Here is a 24,876-nt window from a genome sequence, read left to right as displayed (position 1 = left end):
CCAGACGGGATGCTCAATCGATCCTGAGGTGCGTCCTCATATCTCTCCGTTTTCGGCAACCCATCTACTGCGGCCCATCCTGTGTGAGGAGGCGCAATCTTGAGGCATTTCATCTCGGACGAGTTGAGGTCCAGGAATTCGTCTGCCACCCACGTTCCCCGTATACCCCATCGACAGCTACGACTACATTCCTGTCTATCATGAGTTTTGCCAGCCCCGTCAGTGTCAGCGTCGCCATTCTTCTTCTCGTCTTCATCCTCCTCCACCGCCCTCTCCACCTCCTCCTCCTCAAAAATCACTGTTCGAAGGGCTTGGGAATCACTGCAACCAAGTGTAGGTGGTGCTGCGCGGTACGCGGCCAGCAGCACTCCGCACCCCGCCTCACTAGTCAGTCGGCTTGATGGCGCAGACCTTGGGGAAGCCAATTCGGTTTCTTCCCGCCTACTATTAGACAAACCGGTTTTGCTAGGGTCTGAGCTTCCGGCGGAAATAGTCGCTCCCTGGTGTTCCACCGTACGCACCAACCTCTCTTTCTCGTGTTGTCTGGCTGCACAGCATGCGCCACACAGGAACATCGAATCTCTGGAGAAGTATTCTGTGCAATATCGCACACCAGTATCACTGTTCGTCGCTCAGGAAACGTTTTCCCGCTGCAGATGGGTTGGTGACAAGGCTAGTGAAGAACCGCCTCGCGTATGCATGTGCGCCAGGGATGCATGTTCGCTCTTTCAACACCATGCACATTCTCTCTCGCTCTCCACGCACTTGCGCAAGTGCTACATCCAATGAGTCTGCTGCGGGAGGAGTGGCGTCGCGGGTTACGGAAAACGATGGGCCCACTGAAGTTTGTGAAGGGCCGGTTGAGTGTACACGTGACCAGGTTCTTTTCAGCTGCGCCAGTCCATTCTGAGTGGGAGAACTGTGTTTTAAGGGAGCCTTACAAAGCGCAGGGATGGCTATGGCATGGGAAACAAACAGTCGAATGCAGTGATTTCTTGAAGTTTGGCCACTTGCATCCTCAGTCCGCTGGACTTGCCCGGACGTGGTGCTGTCTTCTCGATCCTGGGTATTGCCTAGGTCCAACAGCATCACTTGGGCAAAGGCATGAACCACCTGCAACTCCATCGGCCGAAAGCCAGCAGATGTAAAGATTGAAGACTGAAGTATCGCTGGAAGAGCGACACCGGGGCCATCGCAAGCGCAGTGCGCCAGCAGTGAGTTAGACATGAACACCGAGACAAGCACGGACTGTTTTGCTTTTCTGAGCGGTTGAATCAAGATTTAGGATTGAAGTAAAGATTGGATTTTCTGTGGAGGGGATTTTCTCTACACAACAGAGGCACTTGCGAGTGCAGTCGAAGTTGGTTGCGTACACGCCAGGGTCACCATGGCCTGCACACGACGAGGCACGGGGATGAGACACCGTAAGTCTGCAGATCCTCTGCTATTTTCTGCGGACTTCGCGTTGCAGTTTTCCAACGGCAGGTGCTGAGAAAGAACGCAAATCCAGTGTTCCCAGATTTGCAGTTGAAAAGCCCGACTTCACGCCTCGCAAGGCGAAGAAGGTCCACGGTCTATGGAGAGCGTGGGCGTATCTGCTTTGCCCTGCGCGAGTCACTCCTTCGTGCGCGGTGCCCCCGTCCACAACATTGCCATTGCTCAACAGGAACAACGTTTTGGCTCTTCGCAGTGGTGTCCTCGCGGAGCCAGTACTCACTCTTGCCTGTGGACAAGCGACAAATAGTGTGTGAATAAAGAATGCAATGCCGATCGAGCTTCGCGCTCCATTTGAGCTCACGGAGATGCCACTTTCGCTGTGCACCGGGACGGAGGAGGTCTTCCGCCGCCGGACACGTCTGGCAGCTTCGTCGATTCTTCTTTCGTGCATAGCAGCTAAACGTCTGAACGCTGGAATCTGATACGGAGGGCAAAGTGAGAAAAACCCTTCATGACTTTGTGACTCATTTCCAAGTACCCAGCCGCATTCCGCGCCACTTCTCCACGTTTGTGCCGTCCGGACAGCCAGCGTGCTCCGGGGTCATTCGGCTGGGCCGTTGCGTGTTGCTTGGAAAACTGAATACGCTTGTCAAAGTGAGAAATCGCACTCCACTTCTGACCATGCGGGACTTGAAGCGAACCTGGGTTCGCTTCAAGACATTTTTTCTTGGTGAGATTGAGAGCATCTTCGGAACTGCAGTTTTATGCTCGAAACCCCGGGATGCTGGACCTGTCGTGGCACACGAGTCACTCAGAACTGAGATTTAGTTTAGAGACGGTGTCCTTCTCTGTTATGCCTATGTTTTTCCACTCATAGCCGTCCACTCCACTTCGTTAGTCGCCGCACGTCGTATCCGCTGTCTTTTTGGCGGTCCTGGCGTCTGTCATTGCACCGGTTGACGGCGTGCCTTCCCGTAAAATGTCGGTGATACATGCACGGTCGGGGAGGAGAGTCGCGCGCTCGAAGGTTTCTTTGCTCGCAGGCCTTCTTCTAAGCTCTGTCATTCTCTGCGGCCCTCTCGGCACATTTGGCTTCAAAACCGACGTTCCTGCTACATCCCCCTTCTCGCCATTCCGGGCCTCGATTCGCGCGTCCTCTTCGGCCTCCGAACCTGCCGGAAGCTTTCACACTTCCGCTTCCTTCCCGCCAGGAAGTGTTGACACACATGAACCTGGTACCCTGAAGACGGCCAGGAGCTCGGATTCCGACTCTGAGGCCCTCGTCCGCGACCCCGATTCCGCTTCTCACAGCGCTGCGTCGTCTGCAGCTCCGTCTTCTGTATCGTCCCCTTCCGCTGCGCTCGGCAAGTCGGCTGGCGACGACACGGATGGCGCACCCTCCGCCTCTCGTGTCCACGGCCCCGACTCTGCAGTGGACCACGCGCTGTTTGTCGTTCCCGGCATTGCAGGCAGCGGCCTGTTCGCCACGGTGAAGAACGCAGTGATTTCCGCCTGTGAGAAGTCGCCCCTAAACTACCTCGTCCCCTTCCGTGTGTGGGCTTCGCTGACGCTCGTCCTGCCACCCGCGAGTCACCAGAAATGTTGGATCGAAATGATGAAGATGAAAGTCGACGAGAACGGACAAGTGTACTCGTCGCAGGACGGAGTAACTGTCGAGGTCAGTGTGTTTCAGGACCACCCACACACTCGTGTCTAAGCGGTGCGTTTGCGTTCTTGCGGGGACGGGGGGGAGCGGGGGCGGGGGACTTATTCGACGGGGAGGCGGCCTCCGGCTGGCTCGGCGTGTGAGTCTTGAGTCAAGACACGCAGACTGTGTCTTTTTGCTATTGTCAGGCTCCCTGAAGGGAGCCTCCGTGGCGTGTGCGAAGCACGTCGCCCGCTCAGCCTCATCGGCAATGCGGAGGCGGCTGGTGTGCAGCGAGGGAGCGTCTCCTGAGGCGGAGTCCTCTTTTTTGGGTCAGTCCGGTGGCGTAGGACCGGCTTACCACTCGGGTTGTTTGGATGTGGCCTTGTCTGCAGGTTGACGGATACGGCGGTGTCCACGCAATCGACTACTTAGATTACTATATGAACAACACCTACGGCGTCCCTGCAAGCGCCTACATGCACGTGATGATCCGCACGCTCTTGTCGCTCCACTATGCGCAGTTCGTCACGCTCCGCGGGGTCCCGTACGACTGGCGCCTGCCGCCGTGGCAGGTGAGGACAGGCGGGGACGTAGACAGCGACATAGAGGTGGCAGACGGGGGGACGAGGAGCAATAAGCCGACTTCGCGCACAGGCACATGTATGGGTAGAAGCCCCAGGCATGTCCCGCTGCTGTCGGTGCCCTCGGGCTGCGTGTGAGAGCTCGCGTCGTGAGGGCTGCCTCTCTACGCGTCTGCGCAGCTCGACTACGGGCAGCTCAAGGCAGACATTGAAGACCGGTACGCGGAACTGAAGAACAGGAAAGTGGACCTCATTTCCCACAGTCTAGGCAGCATTGTCCTTTGCTTCTTCTTGAACCGGGTCGTCGACCAAGCGTGGAAAGACAAGTACATCGGCTCGATGACCCTCGTGGCGCCCGCGACAGGAGGCAGCTTCAAGGCAATCAAGTCGTTGCTCTCCGGGTGAGGAAGGCCGGAAGGCCGCAGCTCGGCGCTTCTTCTTAACCCTTTAATCGATTACGGCCGATGTCAGAAGCTCTAGCGGCGCGGATACCAGAACGTACATACAGAGGCGAATCGCCTGCCTGCTTGTCTTGCGTGTCAACTGAGTATGCACGCGAAGACAGACATATGCTCATGGGCGTTTGCGTCGGTAGCTCCAGTTGATCACACTTACACAGACAGGTGTCAAGAGGTTGCGTTTGTTCTCAGAGGGGTTACCGGCCTGTGGACTAAGCGCGGCGGGGCACACACTGCTGATTTGTTTTGTGGCTCGCACACGCTGCGGGCTCGATAGGGGGGAAGCGGGGGGGGCGTAAGCTGCCCCTGTGGCTCTCTGAGACTCTCGGACGCTGCACAGAGGATACAGCCGCGGCGCATTGTCTGGGGCCTCGTCTGTCGTGAGCTCAAGCGTACACGTATCTCTGTTTTGGTCCTTTGTGGAATGCGCATGTTCGCTCGGCGCTCTTTCAGATACGACGACGCAACCGACTTCGACATCTGGAATGTGATTGACATCAGTCTTTTTCCGTCAGTTCTGTTGCGAGAGCTCCTGCAGACCATGGGGTCCATCTACGCGTTGCTGCCAGACCCGGCGGTAGGTTGACTGAGGGGCGTGTGTGCCTCTAGCGAGGCCATCCCTGCTACCGCTCTCCAGAGAATCCGCCAGGTAGCCCGGAGTCGATTCCTGCGGCTGCGCCGGTTGATATGTGTAGGGAAGTGTTGCTCTATGCTTGCATCCACGCGCGTAACAGACATGCGCACGCGCGTTGAATTCGTGGTAGTCCGCGCGCATGTCACACCCGATACGGGAACAACAAGTTACTCACATATATCTTCTTCCTGGAGGGTGGATCTACATCACTGAAAATGGGCGCGAGCCCCCCGGTCATGCCTCGCCCGCCCCCCTCCGGCTCGCGCCACTTAGCGGCCGGTGCGCCGCACCATATGTTCGCATTCCTATTTGTATACCGAGGACTTCTCTCTCGAGGCTCCAGACGTTTCTCTGGGCTTGCAGGTGTGTGAGGCCATGAAGCGCACCCGGAGGCGCGTGCGTTTACGCATTCGCTTTGAAGTGTGCGGCCTCATCTGATTCTCGCAGATATATGGCCCTGATCGTGTGGTGATCCGCGTGGCGCGTCCGCCCAAAGATCGACTGCCTTCCGCCTCTCTGCCTGATACACCTGCCCCGCCAAATGCACTCGAAATCCAACCAGCACGCGCAGCAACGGCAGAGGACGCGGCAACGAGTGCGAGTGCCACAGCATATGGCGAGATGAGGCGCCTGGATGCCGTCATGACGCATGAGGAGGTTGTGGACGAGCGGAGCAGAGGCGACCGCGGGAAACAGCTGCTAAATACGTTCACAGGAGTTCCATCCAGTTACGCTGTAGGTGCGGAGGAGACGCAGCCACCTCAGGGTGAAGCGAATGCGGGTCCCCAACGCGCCCGTTTGCCATCCGTTGGAGGGGCTTCAGCAGAGGCTGAAGAAGATGCTGCCGACTTGGAAGTTCGCCGACAGGCCATTTTGCGAGAATTTGAGCTGCAGAACCGCTTGTCGCCCGAACAACGCGCTGCGAGACAGCGAGAAAGGCATCGCGCTTTTGTTGAGAAGGAAACCCGTCGGCTGGAGGACGCCTTGCGCCGAGCGCAGGAGCAGGGATTAGAAGAGGACGTCTACACGCTGTCCAACTGGACCTCGCTTCTTCCTGCCGACCTCCAAAGGAGAGTGAAAACCGCACAGGATACGATGGCAGGCGTTGTTTCCGATCCAGGGGTACGCGTCTGCAGAGGGACGTGGGCAAGCGAGATGGGGTAGGGGGGGGGAAAGGGGGGAGGGTGGAGGCCTCTCGCTCGAAAAAAGGTTGGCGAGAATCAGCAAACAGTGACTCGCACGGGCACTGCAATATGAGACGGCAAGGAGACGAGTAGTGCAAAAATCCCCACGAGGCGACTGCAGCGATGGGGAAAGGGGTAGCGGTCAGACCGGATACAGTGACATGAGGGAGCAGAGTCGAGTAGCCACCGGGTAGTCAGTCACAGGAGCGCCACATTTTAGGGGAAATACGAAGAGAGGATGATGCATAAAGGTCTACCCTGACGTACGCGCAGAAACCGCGATAAGCATGTAGAGGGGCACGGACGCAGGAAGCAGAGGCCAGTTTAGTTTGAAAAGCGTGGCGGCGGAAGGAAACTCGAGGGAAAGAGAACACAGGTAAACACGAACCCACAGAGCACGTCACCGGTGAAGGCGGAACCAGGTGAGAGAGGTGGCATGATGAGGAATAGAGGACAAAACCTGTGACGCCAAAGAGAAGGCATGCGCAATCGACGAAATATGTCGTCTGTATATGGCCGTACCTCGTCTGTTCCTGCGCCGCCGGTATTCAGGTTCCGGTCCGTTGTATTTGGAGCACGTTCGAACAGCCAACGACAGACGTGGCGTACTACTACGCGACAGGCTCTCTCGATCGCCATCCTATCAGGTAATTTTGTTTTATTTCCAGTGCCCGAACGTCGCAAGGCAGCAGAATGTCTGTGGAGCCGCTCCCGTTGCTCTTGCGATGTTCTCTGGCGCTTTTCTCAGGATTTTCGACTATGGAGACGACACGGTGCCTCTTCCCTCCCTTTCCCTCTGCGCCTCGTGGCCTTCCACAGTGCAGACAAAGGTCTTCAGCAACCTCGATCACATGTACCTGTTTACAGATCCGGAGTTCAACCGTTATGTCTTTGACACATTTTCGCCAGCCCAACCAAATGCGTCCGGAGGCTCTGCTGACAAGAAAACACAGCAGGACAGAGTGCCCGGCAGCTCGCCTTCCGGTCTTTCCGGAAGTGTGGGCGCCGGCGGTGAAAGCGCCTAAAACGCCGAGTGTCACGGCGAATCGTACAGTTAGTCTGCTCGCTGTCAAGGGGCGTGAACATGGTCAGGTGCATGGTTCCAGGATGATGCCTCTTGCTTAAAGGATAATTGCGCCAGTGAAGGGACGCGAAGAAACAAACTACGTGTCTTTTGTCCGTCGAGCGCATCCGCCGACGGCGACTTCAGGCTCTTTGGTTAGCGTAGAAGGAGGATCGCGCTTGAAAAAGCCGCTGGTTTGCGTCAACATACGCTGTAGTTCAGGGTGAGCCTTGCGTCATGCTCAACCCCAGCGGGCAAGCTGAACGGCAGCTCGAGCTTACAGAATAACCTATAGCTCTGGCCGCGGAGCTACTGCTGAGTTCTCGTGTGTGGGGAACCTTGCCACATGGTGGCGTCCAGATTCGGAAGTAAACGACGTATCCGTGGCTACATTCGCTTTTGCATGCACCGCCTTCGGGCCTCGTGTTGCCCTTGTGATTTGCTACTGTATACGGCGACCCACATTCTGCGTACTCGGCCTTCTGCGCCGCCTCGAGTTACTGGGGGTGATCTACGCTCCGCGAGCTCGCGCCCACAAGCTCGCGCTGGCGTCCGTGTCTGATAAAAAAGCCATATGTATCCCACCAGTTACTGCACATGCTCTTCGGTCACCATTCGGAACTGGCTCCGCAGAAGACTCGGTCACCTGCGGAGCGAGGTATCCTTACTGCGCCTGTTGGTGTTCCACGAGATCGTGGAAGCAAACCGAAAACCGGCCAAAGGTTTTTCAGTCATCCGCTTCGAGCCTCCTGCTGTTACCCCGCCGTGCCGGGCTCTGCGGCGCCTGGGCGGCGAAGGCGTTCTGTCGCACAGTCGACGGAAGCGAAATCTGCGGCAGGGCGAGGATAGAGCTGTGTCCGTCGACTTTCCGAGGGATGAAACTGGTATTAGTCAACCCAGGACACAGAACCAGTGGGACATTGCGCCGGTTTGCTGCGCAGGATCACGCGCTCAAGCATCCACAGAGGCGGAAATGAGCCATGCTGTCTGCATCCCCTGCAGAGACTGGCGAGTCCGCGGCGACTCCACCACCTGCTACTTGACTTACCTACCAGACACGCTGAGACGGTAAAGTTATGCCGCGGGTCCCCCCTCCCCCAGTTCGCGCTCGGTGTGTTCTCGCGAACGGCACGTCATACGCCCACTCTATGTTTGGCCCTGGAGTCCTTTCAGCGCTAAGACTGTCTCGCCAGTTTGACCTCGTTTTTCTCGAGAGAAATGCTGGAACAAGCAGCGCCTCCTTCACACAGTGCCCAGTCCCACGTTCGAGGGTCTGCAGTTGCCATCCTGCTGCGTTCATCGTGCACACGGGACGATCCGAAATGCCTAGTGAATTACGTGTCTAGTAGTATTTTGGTGGGATTGAAAACCATTTTTTCTCCCAGAAAGTAATACCACAGGCTGTTGCCAGAAATCCGCGTCCTCGTGTCACGACGGAAAAACAGTCCAGTTTTTTGTTCACTACTACTGCTGTTCTTTCTCATGCTACGCTTGCAGCGCGACCAGCACTGTTTCCTACGAAGCACTGCCCGGTCCCGGACGTCCCTCATTTATTATCTATAATAGACGCATGCCCGTCCAATGCACTATTCTATATGTTTCAGCCCCGTGGTACCGCCTCTACCACAGAGCCATACAACTGCATAGGGCAAGAGTGATACCGCCGCCGCTATATATACGTCCGCAAACCATCGTGGGTGACAACCCCCAAGGCTGGAAGCGAACCATCCGCTTCTGCACAGGCACGAGGCCGTGCTGTCTCTACCATTTTTGCATCTGCCCCGCCACCGCAAAATTGCCAGCATGCGTGGACATCGTTGCGACTCGAACGCAAGGCGATGCCACCACAGGCCACGAATAACACAGGCGACGCGGGCAGCCGCCGCTTCGGAGAGAGAAAACCCGTGCACCGGGACAGACGCGGACGGTTTTGTGGGGGCGAAGGACAATTTCGCCTGGCCCCTACCGTCTCCTGGCGGGTGGGGACTCGCTGGCTGTTGGGCGGGAAGAGGGCGCGCGGAAAGAGACGCCCGCGCTGTGACGACAGCCAACTCGCCGCGCCCTCGAAGAGGCGGGAGCAGAGTGGACTCGGGAGCAGTGTGGACGCGGGAGCAGTGTGGACGCGGGTGCACCACCACGCTACTGTTTCGAGCCAAGTAGCGTTGGTATCTTCCTCCTGCCTCGCGCTAAGTGAAGGATCCATCTCACGGCGCGTCGTCCTCAGGTCAACCAATCTACCTGTGTCTCTCAAACACGAACTCTTGCTCGTGCGTACGGCAGCGCAAATGGAGTGCACACCGCTCGAGGCGGTGCGAACCCCCTAGCTAGCAGCTGTGGTACGTCAGTGTACGCTTCTAGTCGTTTTCCGAGGAGGCGTTTGTTGCACGTAGACATCTATCCCACTGTCCTCTCGCGGTATTCATCGAACTGAGAGTTTGAACGACATTTCGGACGCCTCTTTCCGCGAAGCTGTTTTCCTGCACCCGGGGCTGGAGACGTGCGCTCCAAAGCCGGCTGCATCGATTTGACGTGGCGAAGATATTACAGCAACACCGACGGCGCACAATCGGGATCCTGCTCCGCTTCCTCTATCAGTAGACGATAAGTGATTGTCGTACAGCTTTCTGGTGCTGTTTTCACGGTGTTTTCAATTCCCCTCCGTGAAGCGGCAGGGGATTGCTAACCCGCCTTGGACTGGGAATTCATCCCCTTCCGCCCTGAGATCCCGTCCACACCCCCACGGGTGCACCGGAGCTCGCGACCTCCTGCCTCTGCCAGCTCTTCGGCCGTATCTGTGGCTTCTCCAAGCTCATTTCACGGTCTGGAATCAGTGGCTTCGTAAAGCGTAGGTAGGCAAATGCAGTTTTATTCCAGGTCTGTCCCCCTGCGCTTTTAAAAATTTGAGGTTGTATGCTCCGGAAGGGGTCGTATACCCCCAACTGGAACCCTGAAGCGGGGCGAGATCATTACCCCGCTTCTCCCTTCCCACGCGCTTTTTTTTTTCTGGCATCCAAGAACTGGCTTCGCATGCTTTTTCTCGAACAGAGAGCGCTGGGCCGCCTCCGTTCTTGTGTGCTAGCTCAGTTCACTTGCCGTGATGTTCGCCAGTCAATCTGGTTCCCGGCGGTGGATGCGCCACCGGGTATCCCCCTCGGTCGCTCCCGTCTCCTGCGGCAACTCCCGCTCGATGAAGCTCATCCAGCTTCTCACCGGTAGCTCCGTACTTCTGAGCGCAGGGTATGCAACCGTTTTATGTGCCCTGGTGGCACTCGCCGTATTCAATGCGTCAGTTTCGCCGGCAAATGGCATTTCCGTCCGATCGGACACCGGCAGGGTGCTTTCCGAAGCGGCGTCCAACGTCGACTGGCAGTTTGACTCCATCAAGAGCAGCGCCTCTGACGAGCTGAAAGCATCTGGAACCGATCGAAGTTCCCTTCGAAGCTCGATCCGATTGCACGACTCGCCGTCTGGATCTGCAAGGAGCCTGGCGCAAATAGTAGGCATTGAATATACCAGTACCGCCGCCTGTTAGATCCTCTCTATTCTGAAAGCACAGACGTGCACTTTGGACTTACTTTGGCAGGCACCCTTTGTAATGAATGCCGCTCCGCCACGTCGTCTTGTCGCTGGCAAGCAATCACAGGGGGGTTGGGTTTAGGTCTTGAGAGTGTTCAAGAAAGGTGGACTCCAGCATGTTTGCATCAGGTGTAATGGTCGAACTGCACGACTTGTGTTGCACTGATAGTCAGAACGTGCGGATCAGAAGCAATGGAATATTTTGGGCGTGTTTCACAATGGAACGCCGTGTCTCGCGTCCCACTTTGCCACCTCGTGCCGAATCAGTGAGCACCCAACTGAATATGCAGTTGGCGTTCGAGTGAACCGATATGCGTTTCACGAATCTCTAGCGATGTCGGCCTCAAAGATTCTCACTTGCTTGGAGCAAGCGTGCGTTTGTACTGCGGCAGGGTGGCGATGACTTCGATTTAGACCTGAGCTGGGACAGCGATGACGATGCAAGCACCAGCGCCGACAATAGTGATGTAGGTGATGTAGACTCGTTGGAAGAAACCAGCGATAAGGCCACACAAAAAGAAGATGACCTGTTCGGTGATGACGAAGAAACTGACGAGGACTCAAACAACTTTACGGCTTCATTGAAATCGGACGACAGGAACATCAATAAGACGAACAGCAAAAGCAGTCAAACCGTGAAAGATTTCTTCGGGACAGTGCCAGTCCAGTTTGACAACGTGTTCAAGAGTAAGCGGCAGGGAGGTGCTACGCGAAAGCTCAGCGCCATCCAGCTCACGCAGCATCCGTGTGAGATCTGTTTAGTCAGAAATATTAGAGCATCTGGTAGGTAGCCCACACACATGCTCCTTGCAGGGTTAAGTTGCAGCGGTTTATATTCCTTGCTTATAGCAGGTGCCTACCGAGCGTGTCAACCATCCTCAAATGCATAGCCGCTAGCCGAATCCTCCACTTTCCACCGTCCCAGCGAGAATCGAAAGGGCTTAAGAGAGTGCACTATGCGCGCGTCTGCCGTGCTCACGACGAATCTGAAGTACGAACCGGGCTGGCAAGTGACAGATATCTGTCTGACATGTTTGCATGTCGGGTTGTTTCGTATTGCTCTGGTGACTTCTCCCATATCGAATGTACCAGAACCATCTCCTCTCGCTGATCGTTTCGACGACAAGGCCTCTGAGGACAGAATTCGAGAAATAGACCAGCGCCGCGCGGATCGTCTGACGGCCGACACTGAGGGGATCCGATCGCGAATTGGTGCAGAGCCGCTGCAAAACATGTACACCCGAGCGGTGGAAACCTCGCCATCAACGAGTAGGGAGCTACATGGTGGTCAGAATGTTGCGGAGGCCCCGGTTGCCCTTTTGCGATTTCACATCGAGTGACACGCCTGATGTCTTTGATTCCACTAGGCGTCTAATGGTTAGCTGCTGGCTTTGTGCGCGTTCGTTTAGCGTCTTCCCGAAGATAGCCTACGGCAAAGAGGGCGCTGCCCACCAAGCGGGCACATGTTTAGCATCGACCAGCCACAGAAGGATTCTGCGATGGAACATGTTTGACGGCGTGCAAGTTCCTGATGAGCCGCCGCAGCGTGTCGTGCAGGCAGCGCCGAAAAGGTCCTACCTCCGGAGGTGGCATACCTGCGTCGTCTCGGTTTTCCTTCCGCTGCCTGCAGATTTCTTGGGAATTGGCTACGATAGCATCAAGGGAAATCCCATCGGAGACCCCGAGATGATGGTCGATCCGGGGCTTCGCTCCCCTATCATCGTCTTCTCATTTAAACAAGACGAAAACGGCGTGACAAACGACTTGAACTATCTCCAGCCACTTGGTGCGTACACACGGCCTTTTTCCGCCTGCCGCCAGTCAGAAACTGTCAACGAGTTGGATACCCTGGCAGACTACCAGAGTCAACTCAGTGTAGACGCTTCGCTGCAGGGAGGAGATCTGCTGGGAGTGAACAGCTTCTCGGGCTCAGCCGGCTACAACCAGTTCGCGCGAGATATCAGCTCAAAGGAAACAAAGGCCTTCATGATCAAGACCTACTGCATCCGTTACGAAGCAGGAATCGCTCAAACCGAGTCATTCAAATGGTGAGAACGCGTGAGACGCACGGCGATGCGAGACGTCCCCCCTGAACAGTGTCGCGTTGCGCGGACCCGAATTCTCGTGGACAGAGTAGCTTCGCTGTCAACATTGCTCAAGGATGTGCGCGTGCGCCGTTGCGTCCCGCTGTCGTCTACCCTAACCCTTCACTACGTCTCGTCCTGTAGAGCAAAGATCCAGCGTGTTGGCGTGCTGCAGTCCTCGCTCCGTGGTGCTTTCGCTGTGCTCAGAATTCTCTTCGTGCTCTGGGTGTGTCCGTCCGTACAGGAACTACACGCTTGCCTTCCAAAATGCAGTGGAAGCATTGCCCACAACTTTCGATGGAACCCAGGCGGATAACGCTTGCACTGTCGAGCAGTGGCGCCAAGACCACTCGACGGACCTTTGCCAAAACACCAACATTCCACGCTGGATTAGGTTCATCGAGCAGTTTGGCACACACTACACTGTTCGTCTGTTTGCAGGTCAGTCTCAGCTCCGAAAGGTGCGCAAGGCGTGCGCCGAGGTAGTGAACCGCTCGTCTACTAGCCTTGCTGCAGACCACCCCAGAGGACTGCTCTGAGCGCTGATGGCGTGTGAGGGTCGGTATCGACCCCTGCCCTAGTGGGTTCCATCTTAGCGTATTTTCGCTGCGTATCTATGACTCCCTTTGACTCTATATCACTGAAGCGGGTTGCAACTCTGCTTAGCTGCAGCGGCACCCAAGGGCGCAGTGAGGACGCCTTTGGAAGCGGTGTGGCCTGGTTCATCTCCCCCGTCTTAGATTTCTAATACATGCGCACTGCAGCGTTCATGCCCATACTTCACACGCCGCGGGTGTCATGCTGCGTTCTCTCGGCGGAGCAGACGAATCGGTGCCGTCCAGTCCTTGCTAGAGTTAGCGCTTTTCCTTATCCCTTGCCAAGTGCAGGAGGCAAGATGACGTACAAGGTGACCATGAAAGCGGCGGACGTGAAGAAGTTGAAAAAACGAGGTGTCGACGTTAAAGCACAGGTCAAAATCGCTCTAGGCGCTGTAGGCTTCGGTGGGAGCACGGCGACCTCATCGAACAAAGAAGACATGTCGGGCACACGCAGTTTGAACCTCGAAAAGGAAGCAATTGTCATTGGTGGAAAGCCCCCGGCAGATCTATCGGACGCGAAGGCAATTGCGAGTTGGGCAGATACCGTCGAGGCCCTGCCCATGCCCGTAAGTTTTTTCGGGAGGGAGGAACGCCATCAGAGCTGAGGTCGCGATGATTTTCGCAGGGCGTGGTCGAAATGCTCCGGGGGCCTCTATACGCCATGCTGAGCTTGCAATGCGCGCGGGCGCTCGCGTGAGGAGAGAATCTCGTTTCTCGTTTCTTCCGTTGCGTCAGACGTGACTGGATTCAGTCCGCCTGTCCCTCCCCAGGCGCGGATGAAGGGGTACGATGTGAACCGATAGCAACAAAATGCAGTATGCGAGTATAGACACACACGGAAGAAATTAACGTCGAGACAACCGGCGGATGTTATCTCCTTGGTTCTGTCCTCGTGTACCACCGTAACCTAAGGTGCTGCGCCGTACTCAACTGAGCGCGACTTGCGTGGCCCGGGCAAGGGGAGATGGGCACTCAAGAATTCTCTTTGTCGTCGTTCTTTTCTCAGGTCAAGATCGAACTGAGCTCGCTGCAGAACCTGCTGCCCAACGACAAGAAAGAGGCATTTGAGCAGGCTGTCGATTACTACGGAAAGGCGTATGGCATGTCTCTAATGGACATTCAGTCGCTTGAAGGCAGAGCAAGGGCGATTCAGGATGTGGTAAGGAGCGAGGTGGCTGCTTTTCCAGTGGTCATTCCGAACATGCTGTCTGCGCAAAGGAAGCTAGTCACGCTCCATTTTTTCACGAGCCAGGATTCATAGAGCCCGGTCCCAGTCTGTCAGTGACTAGGGAAGTATGCAGCAGCGTGCGAGGGGTAGTTCCGGATACAGCGACAGTATCTGGGCAGGCGCATGCATCAAGAGGGAGAGGACTGTGAGTATTCTTTATGTTGGTGGCCGTCGGGACAGACATTGTGCTCGCTGAAGACGCATGCGCATGCCGCGCGACATTCTGGTGCCGCTTCTGACTTTGCTGACTATTTTGCTATGCAGCTGAGAGACACGACCCAGATTGCTTGGGGAGGCGCCCCTCCAGGTTTCGCCATGTGCCCCAAGGGCCAAGTTGTTCTGTTTGGCTTTGCAATAAAGTTCAACTTCAAGGTGCCCGTGAAGGACAGACTTGCTGGGTACCACCTTGTCGCATGTACAGCAGGAAGGTAAGGGCTTAAATATAGAAGAAAAAAGCAGAATCCTTTTTTTCTGCTTCGCCATCACCCTAAGGAGGCACGGGTTCCAGCGCCTGCCACTTATCTCCCCTCCCGTCCGAACCTGGTCATTGTAGAGATCGAGAAGAGGTTCAGTGGTTATTAGAGGCATGAGTCCCGTTGTGTGTCGTGTGATCTAGCCCCTGCATTATTTTCGCCAGGACCTGCGTCCTAGTTTTCGCTGATGCATTGCATTTCTTGGGTGTGCTCTCAGAGAGAAATGCGACGGGACAGGTACCTGGAAGGAGGATAACGACGACGAACGAATCTACGTGGTGTGTGGGCCCGAGGTCGTGAACGAATTTTACCAGGTCGTCGACGAGAGCACGCCTGGTGAAGAGGTAGGTCCGGCCTTACTCGAGGCCTGTCGAGCGAGGCGCGCAGCAGCTCAGCATCTACGTAGGTTGCCACAGCCTTGCTGTATATCCTGCATCACGTCGAATGTGCACAACATGGCAGGCCTGCAACCAGGTTTCTCAGGTGTGCGTGAGGAATAGTGTCACAGATCGAGGGCATTCGCGCGGCTGCTGTCGGACTAATTCTTTGAATGCTCGGTTCACTCAATTGGCCAGGTCCCCTTCCATGGCCGTGTGGGTCTGTTTTGTGCAGGGCGCTGAAGCTACGTGTCCTGAAGACACCGAGATCGCCTTTGGGTTTGGTCTTGGCCTTCGAACAGGATTTTACAGCGCCGAAAATCTAGCGATTGAGCCCTGTACCGCTGGTAAGAACCTCTCGGAAACGAAGATGAAAAATGTGCCAATTGTCGCCACCCTACTGAGAATAGTGACCGCCCTGTAGGGAAATTCCGCCTGAATATCGACCCCATCTGAACGAAACACCCGGGCGGCTCGGTGCTGCCAGTGGCTACCCGGCAGCAGACGTTGTGAATGACTGCGGACAAGCGGTATCCGCCAATCACTTCACTGCAGCTCACTTGCTGTTTTCTGGGCGTGTGCAAGAAGCATGCCGCCAATGCAGGCATTTCGTTGCCCTGTTTCGTCTCGATGCAGGACAAACAAGTTGCACAAAGAATCTGAATAGCCACACAGCGAAAACTTACGTTTGGATGGTTTGCGCGGAGAAGACTTTCCCGGGAATCGCAGTAAGGAGAGGGGATGTACACTGCGTCAATCAATCTAACTCTCGCGGGGGGGGTCACGTAGCTGGACACACACTCCATCGCGTGGATGCGCAGGGCAGACAGCATTCCACATCTCGGGGGAAGCTAGAATGGCGGTCAAGCGAAATGTCAGCATCTCTTATAGTGCTGTTTCCACGCTCGGTAAAGCCTCAAGATACTTTGGGTGGGTTCTACGAGCTTCGTCTCAAAGATGCCTAAGTTGTGAAGAATACGCAGGGCTCCCAATGTGTGCGAGGAACCGTGAAGCGTCGTTGACTGCAGTGGGTGTGGGTGTGTCGGCAACAGGCAGGTTTCCTCCAGAACGGGATTCCCTGGTGTCGCATTCCTGTTACACGTTTGGCAAACAGCAGTAACAAAGGAAGGTATGCTGTATGTGCTCCATCGACTTATCCTCTGTTGTGTGGTTGTGTGGGTGCAGCAACTGCATAACGTCGTCGCTATTGGTTCCACAGGAAAGGCGTACAATGGGAGTCCCTATGGGAATGTAACGCTCACCTGTGACGCCAACGAAAGCGTTATCCTTGGTACGTTTGGACTGGATCGTTGCTGCTTTCAAGCAGACACGCTCAGCGCTTGGTGACAGAACAGCCACTGGCTTTCGCTGAACCGCTAGAGAACATGTGCCATATTCGATGCCACCCCTTGGACTCGGATATCCACGATGCCATCATCGGCCGTGATTCCGTCGTTCGATATGTCGCTTGTGCTCAGGTTACGCTCTTGAAGCACATACGCACCTAACATTGAACAGGCATGCCTTCCGGGTCTGTGACAAGGATGTATCGCCGTGTGAACTCAGAGGTTCAGGCATAAACAAAACGGTGTTTGGCAACGATCGGCACGGTCTCTTCGGATGGTTACTGTGTTCTGCCCCTTACACAAAGCCGGCGGAAGACATGGCCGGCGAAGGGGAAACAGTTGACGAGAAAACAGAAGAAAATGAAGCGTAGAAGCTGCCGCCTTTCGGTCGCTCAGATTTCGAAGAGCATAGGGGGGCGCGATCCGAGGCTGCCGTCTCTGTGCATCGGTCTCCTGTTTGCCTTGCTCCGCGTTGAGCAGCGGATCTGGCCGGGTAGTGCATGGCAAAAGCGGTCCGTCCATTCCGTCGAACAGAATAGCCTCATCGGCTGCCCTTCCTAGTTCACAGCGGCACAGCCTTGAAGACATGCCGTGTTTTCATGTTGGCTGCTGCCACCCGTGAAAGGTGAGGAAACACGGGGAAGTCGTTTGCGCCGGGTGTTTGGCTCTTGAGCGTGAAAATTGAGGGGAGACGCAAGTTCGGATAATGCCGAAGAGAAGCAATGCGCAACCACCTACTAGGGCTTTAGTCAGTAGCGCTTGCTTCGATGGCGGGTACTCTCTGTTTGGGGTTGCTCTCTGTCGGAGGTGATGGTGGCAAGTTCCCAAACGCATTTGGGAACTTGCCACCATCAGAAAATGGGTTGCGGGGCAATGGCTGGGCACTGCTTGAGCTCCTCCACTTTCGTCATCCCTATGCTTGAGTGAAAGCATGTAGTGTGTGTCTGTCAGTCCGCAGCACCGAATCCGTATCAGGTTCCGCCCGAGGTGTTCCAACGTGCGTGAATGCAGCTTTAGGGTAGCGGTAGTGACACGCCGAAACCAATGAATTTTTTTCGCGTGTCTCGTGTGGTGTGTTCCCCGCACACCCCCGAGTCCCGGTTTGTTTTTTTTTTTTAATGAAGCAAACACGTCGCTTGTGAGTCCGCGGAGCCTATTTCTCAGTGTGTGATTTCTGAAGCGGTGAAAAACCCCTTCAATCAATGCGCACAGGGCGCGTGTCCATGGCGGAGCAGCAGCGCACGCCGTTCTCCGAGATCAGGCGAAAGTAACACAGGTGCAAGCGCACGCTAACGTCTCGATGGACGAATGTTCTTTGTGCCTGCTAAGTGTGCGACACTGAAAGTGGCTCACACTTCAAATGTATGTAGCCCCAGGCGATGGCTGTAGCGTATAGCGTCATGGCAGAGAACGGTGGCCGCACGTGTGCTGAGGTCGTAAGCCAGTTCCACGTCCTCTATAGTGGGTTCCAGGACAACAGCAGAAGCCGTTTTGTCAGTCGCTAGAGCTAAGAGCCAACAAAAGCCTTTCTCCACCAACTCTGACCCGCACATTCGGAGTGTGAGCGACTTTCAGTGTCGCACACTTAGCAGGCACAAAGAGCGTTCGTCCATTGAGGCGTTAGCGTGCACCTGCACCTGTTATTTTCGCCTGATCTCGGAATCATGTGGGGGATTACATGATTCGTGGTAGCCGGGCAGAAGCAGGCAATTGCAAGGACCTGCACACTGCAGTGTCAGTCAGCGCAAGGAGGATCCAGTCAGTTCTGGTGATCAAATGCACAAGCTCCATCTCGCCGTGGCCCCCTAGTGTGTGACCACACCACCAGTAGCCTGACGGAGTAGACTAGGCACCGGGAGGCAAGGGCATTACCGGGCCGGAGTTTTAGCGAGTAAAGGGGGGAATACCATGAACTTAGTGTCGAATCGGGGAGGTGGACGCGCTCGCAGTAATATTCACACAACCAGGGAGATTTCTGATCCGCAGGTCTCTCGGACGTGTACCGCCGCTGGCCGCCTGCCGGTCATATGGTCGGTGCTGGTCACCTTGTGTTGTGTACGTGGGATTTGTTTGGTTTCAGTGCACCTTATTCCACGGCGAGAAACGTTTGCAGTTCCTTGGTACTCTGTGTCTTTTCTACAACGCATTTCTCTGCATTCGCCAGCGCATTCCTGGAGTGTGCATGGCTAGTGGCAGGTGAGTGACAGTGGTCGCTGCCGTCTGGCTCCCAGCCGCTCACTACCACGTTATAAGCCATCATCCCTCTGCTACTCCCACAGATGCACAAAATACATCCCTTGTTGCTCTGTTTGAGTCGGCGCCATCCCGAGGATAGCTTTGAGATCGAGGTACCGAATACGGATACTGGATAAAAGCAACACACCGTGTCTTCATAGCGGGACATCGGCGCCGCACCAGCCGCGCATCATCTCTCAGTGCCTCTCCCTGTTCGGTTACAGGGCTACTTGAGTACATCACATGTGATGTCCTCATCTGTTCAGTTTCGTTAGAGGGCGACACAGACTTCCAAGTTCCTGCCGTGCGGCTGAGGTAACTAAGACACTGTCGAAAGCGGAAAGAGGCGTCTTGGATCCGGCGCCTACTTAAGCTGACGCTGAGTAAAGCCACGCCAAACCGACGTATCAAGCGGGCGGAAGTGGACTACAGCAACTCCATTTGCCTGCTATAGGTAGGTGATGCTATTCTGCTGCCGGGCCCACTTGCAGGGTATTAACCCTGGCAATCTGCGGAGCTGCACCTGCCATTTCTGCTGAAAGGGAGGGGCGAGCAGGACAGCAGACGGTCGTCTGTGTGGATGATGGCCGTAAGAGAGAGACGGAGGTCCATACTATGCACGAAGATGCGGCATCGATGGCCTCAAGAAACTTAACAGGCTTGCATTTCATGAAGATAAACACGATGAAGAGTCACTCTCTGGATACCACTGGTGCTGCGGCTGAAGCAGTCTCAGACCTTTTGGAAGAGAAAGTTGAGCACGTCACCGACAATCGTCTTCTTCAGACAAAAGTGGATAGCTTAGAGAAGAGGTGCGCCGCACTCCAGCAAGCGATTGCAGAAGAGGCTCCAATAGGAGATCCTGTATGGGTGAAAGCGGTCTTCGAGAGAGTGTATGGAAAACACACTGTACAGTTTGACCAAGAAAATGCCCTCTCATACTTCCGACAGTCGGACAAGAGAATTGGAGAGAGAGGATTAGACGAGCTGTATCACTGGAGAGATCTTTATGATGATTACTTGCCGGCTGAAGACCGCGAGGTGGACCCAATGCTACAAGCCACCCGCCGCAGACTTCAGGCAGAACCAGGAGCGGAAGGTAAGAGGAACCTGAACAGCCTCCTATTATCACTAGCATTGATTTCTGGCTCCCGGAAAGCCAGCTGGTGCGAGCTTATTGCGCAGAGGCAGTATATTGACACGCAGGCATCTGTGGCAGAAAAGGGTGATCCAAAATCGGACTGCATTACAACGGCGCACTTCATAGCTGCCGTAGATCGGGCACAGAAGGTGGTCGAGCGGATCAGACGTTCGCATATACGTGAACTCGACTACTTGCACCAACAGGCACAACTTTTTCAGAAGGGTGGTTTCAGCATGAACTCTTCCCGACCCGTAACAACAAAGGCGGAGTCGGCAGGCACTCGAACAGAGGAATTTTATAACGACCGCGTGCTGGAATATCTATTCTCGGAGGTGGTTTGCATATACAAAACGTCCACGGGTAGGCCAGGGTTCAATAACAAGTGTATCGCGTTTCTTGAAGTCCTACGCAGGAGCCTCCTTGCTCAGCGAGAAGAGGTTTGTGCCTCCAAGGAGCTGCAAGGATGGGAAGAGGAAAACAGCGCCAGAGAGTCACTCGATGAGGCTAAGGCAACAATTTTTCTAACTGAGCTAGAGAAAGGCGTGGAGATGCACGTATTTTCTGCCCACGCGATTCCTCTGTTTCTGTACTAATCGTTCCTGTGTCGACTTGCGCGTCCAGCATATAACGGTTGTACGACCGCTGCTGCCGTTCACGGGATCTGACCGACAGCGCAAATGATTGTTATAGTTGCACTTTTTCTGTATTAGGTGAACGACAGCCGGGAAAGGTCTCACTGGTGCCCTCAGGATCCGAAAACCACATGTTATCGTGACATAGTCACCAGTTAACATAGTCACCAAAAAATGTTTCTCGACCGGCGTACTAGTTGGTTGTGTGCAGGTATGGTTCAGCGTCTGTGCCGGCGGCGTTACGTAGGAGAGTCGGCGCCGTTTCTTGACATAGCCGCCGTTCCGTGCTTTGTGGTCATTCACAACGTACTCCTGATTACGCAGGACTATTGACTGGACAACGGACGGCTGGTCTCGCTGCTGTGTAGGTGTGATTTTTTTATTCTCCGCGCTCAAAGACACTGCGCGCACCGTCCACCACCTCTGCGCATCAGCAGAGAAGCGCGCACGTCGTTGTGAGTTTAAGAGTGCGGTTAGGGTCTGATCACTGAGTTATGGCATCGTTCGAAAGAGGTGTGACTTGTTTTAGGGGCCATTTATAGCTCGTATGTCTTCAAGGTTCCCGCTATCGCGTCGCCCAGCGGCTTAGTACTGGGGGTCTAACCCTTGCGGTAAAGAAGTGGTGGAGGCGCTGCGGTTTTCATGAAACGACCGATCGACTCACAATACCCGACTCCCATCGCGTGAGCCTCTTTGCATTCCGCCCAATGACGCGAGTTAGAGCTGCACACCTGATGCAGGACGAACATGCTGATGGCGTAGAACATTGGATATCTTGCGGCGTGGGTGGATTCCAGGTTGTGCAGTGAATCAGATGACAACAGCAGAGGCGACTCTACTTTGCAGCTTCAGCGTGCAGTTAGCGCTCTGATATTCTTTTCTATGCTCCGCGTTTCAGTCCGCAGCTATTCAAGTGCTGGCAGGGTTTCGGGAGAGGCTCGCTGGGGAGTTCGCTTTCTCCACAGCCGATACGTCAAGCCACTAAGGAAGCTGACGACCCGCAAAAAGCATGGGTCCCTGCGGAATGCCGGTGATAGAAGGCATTCCCTGTGTATCCTCCTTGAGCATGGAGCGCTGCGTGCAGCTGAAGAAGACGACCCCAAATATAGGCTCGGGTCGGTCATCGGCTGTGACGTCCGGTGTGAATGGTCTGTTGCTGAAGTGCTCACGACATCGGCGTGCGGCTGTACTCGCTTGTCGAACACGTAGGACAAGCCCCGTTCGCGATGCTGGACCCAGAAGAGCGTCTTGGCGACAGCAAATCCGAGCTCTCATGTCTCATCAAGCGCCGGTTCGTCGACCTCACGGGGCTGAGCATGCCTCTGCTTGTGGCAGCAAGCGCTTCGTGCGCGTCACGTGCTGCGCCCTGAGTGTACGAGTTTTGTGACAGGTACCACCGATTTCGGGACGCAAGGGCCTCGACCTGAGCTAATTGCCACGCCCTGCGCACGCGGCGGTCTATTCTCCGGTCTCACCCGTGGCTGGTCCCTTTGGACTTTCCCCTGTGGAGCAGCTTCCGCGTCTCGCGCAGCACCTCTTTCGGCCAACCGATGGACGAGACCGACTGCTACTGTCTCTCCTTCGTCGGGGGCTGCACGTCGGTTTTTCGAGGGATGAATCCCTCCGCCAGTGACTCTCCTCGGCTTTCCTCCCCGCATCTGCCACGTGTCCTCCTCCTCTAGCTCCGGTCGCTCTATGATCTCTTGAGGGGCTTCGCGAACTGGTGCCGTCGGGCCTTTCGCGCCAAGCACTGTGACGGCTGCAAAGACGATTTCCTCTTTCTGCTTCCTCAACAAGCCGCCTGCTCTTCTCCTCCCCAGCAGTGTTTCGGCTTTCGCAGCTTCCTGTAGTGTGCCGAGCTTCACATGCGCGCTCCGGCGAACAGCTCGTTCGGCCACGAAGAGAGACTTCAGCCCTCGCTGGGTGATCTCCTTTCATCCTACGGGTGCAAAAAGGGTGCGGTCAAGCAGATGCCAAAAGCCGACGTGAGCAGGCAGCAATCCGTAATAGGACAGGAGAATGTAGGATGGATTTTGCCATGCACACAGGATTCAGTCAAAAATGCTATGTGAAATGGTCCCAGGGGTCCTGGTAGAGAACCAAAGCCCACATGCATCGTGCGCTGCACGGGAATCAACAATGTGGCCCCCGACACATCAAGGCGACAAGAATGCGGTGCACCTCAGGTCGTTTAGATCTGCTCTCTCATTCGCTTGCTCTACACGGTTGCATCACCTCTGTGTGAATCTGGTGTAAGTCGAAAAAATGAAGACCCAGAAAACCAGGGGGAAAGCACGACGAAACGTTACATTCGCACCTTCTTCTGCTTTGATCCCAAGAGCTACTTCGGCTCCTGGAGGCACAGCGCCGGTCTCGGCGGAAAGACGGACTTCTTCTGCGTCTGCGACAGCCAACAGAAAAATGCGGACGGGCTCGGGCTGAATTACTGGGGACTTCACTATGATCGCAAACCAGTACGGCAGGCTCAATGAAGATTCACGTAGACAGTGTGTTTGTTGATTCAGAGCTTGCGCTTCCCCGTCCAACTTTTCTACGTATCCGCAGAGATGCGGAACCTTCGGGTGATGTGGGAAAGTCGCTGACACAGAGTATATTCTATCTGTTACACTGAGAAATATGCAGTTAGCTGCGATGCGTACGGAAGAGCGCGTCGGGGACAGCCCATCATGATACGCGGATGGGGCGGATGGCGCGTGTGTCACCACGATGAAGAGAACCATCTAGTCAAATGCGTGAGCCGCCCGACCTCGAAGATGAGCGGCTGCTCTCCCTGCGACTGCGGTCCCTGCTCCAAGACCTGCATGGCCGTCGTGATGAAATCGAGCCATCGCTGTTGTTATGGTGGCGCCCTTCCGCCGAGTGCCTGCTGCGGTATGGCGGCGACCTGGACAAGTTCCAACGCCCTCGCGGGCCTGTTTGTTTTCTACTTGCCCTGTTGAAATCGCCGCGAAGCTCTCTACGTCTCTGCAGTTCCATCGTATACACAGAGAATTGTGGAGCCTGCCGAAAAAACTGGCTTGACCTCTTCGAGCCTCTATCCTCACGAGCGGCACGTTCTGCACCATATGCTTGGTCCGTAACTTGGCCCTGAGCTGAATTTACTGCGTTTGCAAAGCTAGGTTTTTCTCGGAACTATGTAACGTAAAGCTAACTCATATATTGCATTTGCTATGTCTCACTTTCTTTGCTAGGTCTGCATGTCCGCAGTCCGACTCTCAACAGGAGAAAGAACCTACTTTCGGCACTTACCATTTGCAGCGGATCTGAGCGGCCTTTTTTCGCTATTGTAACATGAATTGTTGACCCGCTAAGCACCGTATTGTGAAGCTGGTGCATGGCGTCATATGCATCTTGGCTTGATTCGAACTCAACAAAACCGAAGCCTCGTGGTTCTCCGGTGTGGTAGTCCAGCGGAAGATACACGTCGCGGATCGGACCAAACTCCGCAAAGGCCTCTCGCACTTCCTGCGTCGCGGCACGCATCGTCCAGTTCAGCCTGCTGGGATGCATGCCGCTACGGGACGAGCTACTTGGCTCATCTATGTACATGGTCCTGTTCTAGACAACAATGCTATCGAGCAGGCGCGTCTCTCATGTCGACGTGGACCTGTATGTACTTCATCAAACAGAAACCTGTGGAGCTATGGGCCTTGATCCAAAAGATCGGGTCGCCTCCATCTTCAGCGATGACTGAATAGTGCAGAAGTAGGAGCCGGTGCCTCGCCCAAAGGTACTGTGGAAGCAAGCAACTGTGACAACCAGGTCGCGACGTGACATGACTAGCCCGCTAATACGTGGAAAGTAGGTGAAACTCGCCCCTTTCCGCCGACGTCGTGCTCTAAATCCCCTTCAGTCAACTCACTTCCGGACTTGAATGGAAACTCAAGTTACGCACGAGGAGCGAAAGCCGGGGACGGTCGCTCTCGCGATCCCGGTCCATGATTCCGAGCTATTGTCCGCTGTAAACCAAGGTGATCCGTATATCGCGGACACTGTCGATGTTTCAGGATTTCTTATCGAGGAGCTTGGGTATGCCCTATTGCCTTCATGAAAGGCTGCACGCGCTGAACTGAGCCTTTCATGTAGGGAGGGCGGAACCGCTACAGCAGTAACGGCTTTTTCTTTTTTTTTTTTGGAAAATCGTCACTCGTCTTTC

General features: G+C 55.3%; 4 protein-coding genes across 4 annotated transcripts; 3 read left to right on the top strand and 1 right to left on the bottom strand.

Moving 5' to 3' along the window:
- Positions 1–2,416: 2,416 nt before the first annotated feature.
- Positions 2,417–6,967, top strand: BESB_032820 (putative phosphatidylcholine-sterol O-acyltransferase; the record flags this gene model as incomplete). The annotated part of the gene is made up of 7 exons (XM_029361874.1): positions 2,417–3,115; positions 3,478–3,657; positions 3,847–4,067; positions 4,578–4,701; positions 5,206–5,880; positions 6,495–6,589; positions 6,691–6,967. 7 exons carry the CDS (start codon positions 2,417–2,419, stop codon positions 6,965–6,967), a joined length of 2,271 nt encoding a protein of 756 aa, XP_029215094.1.
- A 3,168-nt stretch (positions 6,968–10,135) lies between these two features.
- Positions 10,136–17,059, top strand: BESB_032810 (MAC/Perforin domain-containing protein; the record flags this gene model as incomplete). Its single annotated transcript, XM_029361873.1, has 13 exons — positions 10,136–10,501; positions 10,974–11,268; positions 11,674–11,850; positions 12,212–12,629; positions 12,910–13,106; positions 13,553–13,830; positions 14,271–14,423; positions 14,757–14,920; positions 15,183–15,309; positions 15,578–15,689; positions 15,979–16,070; positions 16,528–16,633; positions 16,821–17,059. 13 exons carry the CDS (start codon positions 10,136–10,138, stop codon positions 17,057–17,059), a joined length of 2,724 nt encoding a protein of 907 aa, XP_029215093.1.
- A 2,533-nt stretch (positions 17,060–19,592) lies between these two features.
- BESB_032800 (uncharacterized protein) lies at positions 19,593–20,660 on the top strand (the record flags this gene model as incomplete). The annotated part of the gene is made up of 1 exon (XM_029361872.1): positions 19,593–20,660. One exon carries the CDS (start codon positions 19,593–19,595, stop codon positions 20,658–20,660), a length of 1,068 nt encoding a protein of 355 aa, XP_029215092.1.
- A 2,244-nt stretch (positions 20,661–22,904) lies between these two features.
- On the bottom strand, positions 22,905–24,660 carry BESB_032790 (RNA recognition motif-containing protein; the record flags this gene model as incomplete). Its single annotated transcript, XM_029361871.1, has 4 exons — positions 22,905–23,100; positions 23,467–23,684; positions 23,970–24,185; positions 24,583–24,660. 4 exons carry the CDS (start codon positions 24,658–24,660, stop codon positions 22,905–22,907), a joined length of 708 nt encoding a protein of 235 aa, XP_029215091.1.
- Between the last annotated feature and the right edge of the window lie 216 nt (positions 24,661–24,876).

The sequence above is a fragment of the Besnoitia besnoiti genome (assembly GCF_002563875.1).
Source record: "Besnoitia besnoiti strain Bb-Ger1 chromosome Unknown contig00018, whole genome shotgun sequence".
Taxonomy (NCBI): Eukaryota; Apicomplexa; class Conoidasida; order Eucoccidiorida; family Sarcocystidae; genus Besnoitia; species Besnoitia besnoiti.
This window is presented reverse-complemented; position numbering and strand designations above follow the sequence as displayed.